At 44.1% G+C, this 2,350-nt stretch overlaps 1 protein-coding gene across 1 annotated transcript in view; it reads left to right on the top strand.

Moving 5' to 3' along the window:
• CNTRL (centriolin) overlaps window positions 1-2,350 on the top strand; it is a 103,731-nt gene that overhangs the window by 66,373 nt on the left and 35,008 nt on the right. Inside the window, exons 23-25 of the mRNA XM_011989522.1 lie at window positions 136-164; window positions 349-538; window positions 1,833-2,146. Coding sequence (XP_011844912.1) covers window positions 136-164; window positions 349-538; window positions 1,833-2,146 — 533 coding nt within the window. The remainder of the gene's footprint in view (window positions 1-135; window positions 165-348; window positions 539-1,832; window positions 2,147-2,350) is intronic.

Genomic DNA, 2,350 nt, shown 5'->3' with positions numbered 1-2,350 from the left:
AATAGACATTAATTTGGTTGCTTTCACCACACTTTGAGCCCTTCACTTTCACAGACCAGTCTGATGTGACCCCAGCCATTACCCACACAGCCCTCCTTTCTGCATGGCTTCCCTGACACTGCCATGTCGATCAAGTCCAGAGGGATGTTAATAAACTGAATTGTGTATGGAACTGCAGTTTATGTGACTGTGTAATCACCTCACTTCTGTGAAAAATAAGGATAATGAAAAGAAACCAAGTTCTTTCTCAACCTTGCTACATCTCAACTTTGCTCTAGACTTTGACATTTCTTAAAATCAGCCTTTCCGTTTGTAATAGATAGTGTGCTTTGCTGTCATTTGTTTTAGGTTTCCAGCCATAGTTCCCAGGCCACCAAGGACTCTGGTGTTGGCCTTAAGTACACAGCCTCAACTCCTGTTAGAAAACCATGCCCTGGGCAGCAGGATGGGAAGGAAGGCAGTGGACCTCCCCCTGCCTCAGGATACTGGGTTTATTCTCCCATCAGGAGTGGGTTACATAAATTGTTTCCAAATAGAGGTAAGTCAAATCACATAGGAAAGTTGCATTTCTCTTGCCCGTTTAATAACCTTTTATTGATTCCCTGAAATCCCTAAGTCACAGTCCAGACTCCTTAGCTAGCTCCATAAGGTCTTCTGTGATCTGGTCTTGGCCAGTGACCTCTTGTCGTTGTTTTAAACCCTGTCTGGAATGTCCTTCCTCCTTCCCCTCCCATGCTGCTGCCTACTTATCCTTCAGCAAGACCTAGGTCCTCAAACAATGCTCCTAAATGGAGCTTTCTTCCACCCTGCTTCACCCAGGCTGACTAAGCAGCCTCTTTGACTATACTGGAGCATGGTGTCTTGTGTCTGTGCCTCATGGCATTAATCTCACCTTCCTAAAATGAAGTGTTATGGATCTGTCTTCCAAAGCTCTGGGGGAAGAGTCAGACCTGAGTAAATCTTTTTCACTTATTAGCTGTGTGGTCTTTGGCTAATTATGTAGCTTCTGAAACTGTTAATCTGTAAAATGTGAATATGACCTTCTGAGAATTTGTTCATTCAGAAACTTTTTTTTTTTGAGATGGAGTCGCGCTCTGTCACCGGGCTAGAGTGCAGTGGCACCATCTTGGCTCACTGCAACCTCTGCCTCCCGGGTTCAAGTGATTCTCTCTCCTGCTTCAGCCTCCCGAGTAGCTGGGATTACAGGCGTGCACCACCATGCCTGGCTAATTTTTGTATTTTTAGTAGAGATGGGGGTTTCACCATATTAGACAGACTGGTCTCCAACTCTTGACCTCAAGTGATCCACCTGCCTCGGCCTCCCAAAGTGCTGGGATTACAGGCATGAGCCACGCATGTGGCCAGGAAGTGTTTATTGAGTGTTTATTGTGTGCCTGTGTTCTAGGTTCTCTGTTGTCAGTGATCAGCAAACATATTTTCTGGTTTTAGGGCAGATAAGTTAGTAAGCTATCACATTGGAGAGTGTTAAATGTCATGACAGTGGTAAACACTGAGTGCTGTGAGATCTTGTATGTAGCATGAATTAGATACCCAGATGGTCACTTAATAAATTAATGAATAAATTAATGAATGCAGAAACAAACCAACAGATAAACATAAGAAAAACTCAAGTGTCAGCCATAGAAAATACTTTGAATCCATGTTTTGAGCTGCTTTTCAAAAGTAGTTTTGATCTTTTTTTCAGTTTTATTCTCACATCTCCAGTATCTTGGCTTAAATGCTGCTGTTTTCTACTAAATTTGTTTACCTGGTAAACCATGGGGGTAAAACACTCTTTTGTTTAATAAACTCTTCTGTTTGTTTCTTTGAAGATGCAGACAGTGGAGGAGATAGTCAGGAAGAGAGTGAGCTGGATGACCAAGAAGAACCCCCATTTGTGCCTCCTCCTGGATACATGATGTATACTGTGCTTCCTGATGGTTCTCCTGTGCCCCAGGGCATGGCCCTGTATGCACCACCTCCTCCCTTGCCAAACAATAGCCGACCTCTCACCCCCGGCACTGTTGTTTATGGCCCACCTCCTGCTGGGGCCCCCATGGTGTATGGGCCTCCACCCCGCAACTTCTCAATCCCCTTCATCCCTATGGGTGTGCTGCATTGCAACGTCCCTGAACACCATAACTTAGTAAGTGGAAAGACATACAACTCTCTTTCCACACTGCTTCCATGGGTGACTGATAAGGGTATATACGTAATGAGTTGACCTGTTTATGACTGGATTATATGGCAAAGGTGTGTTTGTGAGGCTGATATTTAGAACTGTGCAAGCATTCTCTTACTAAAATTTCTCTTCTAAAAGCAATGGCGTGTGCCTATAGTCTGAGTTACT

The sequence above is a fragment of the Mandrillus leucophaeus genome, unplaced genomic scaffold (assembly GCF_000951045.1).
Source record: "Mandrillus leucophaeus isolate KB7577 unplaced genomic scaffold, Mleu.le_1.0 Scaffold354, whole genome shotgun sequence".
NCBI classification, from domain to species: Eukaryota; Metazoa; Chordata; class Mammalia; order Primates; family Cercopithecidae; genus Mandrillus; species Mandrillus leucophaeus.
Note: the sequence above shows the minus strand (reverse complement) of the source record. Positions and strands in the feature narration are given on the sequence as shown.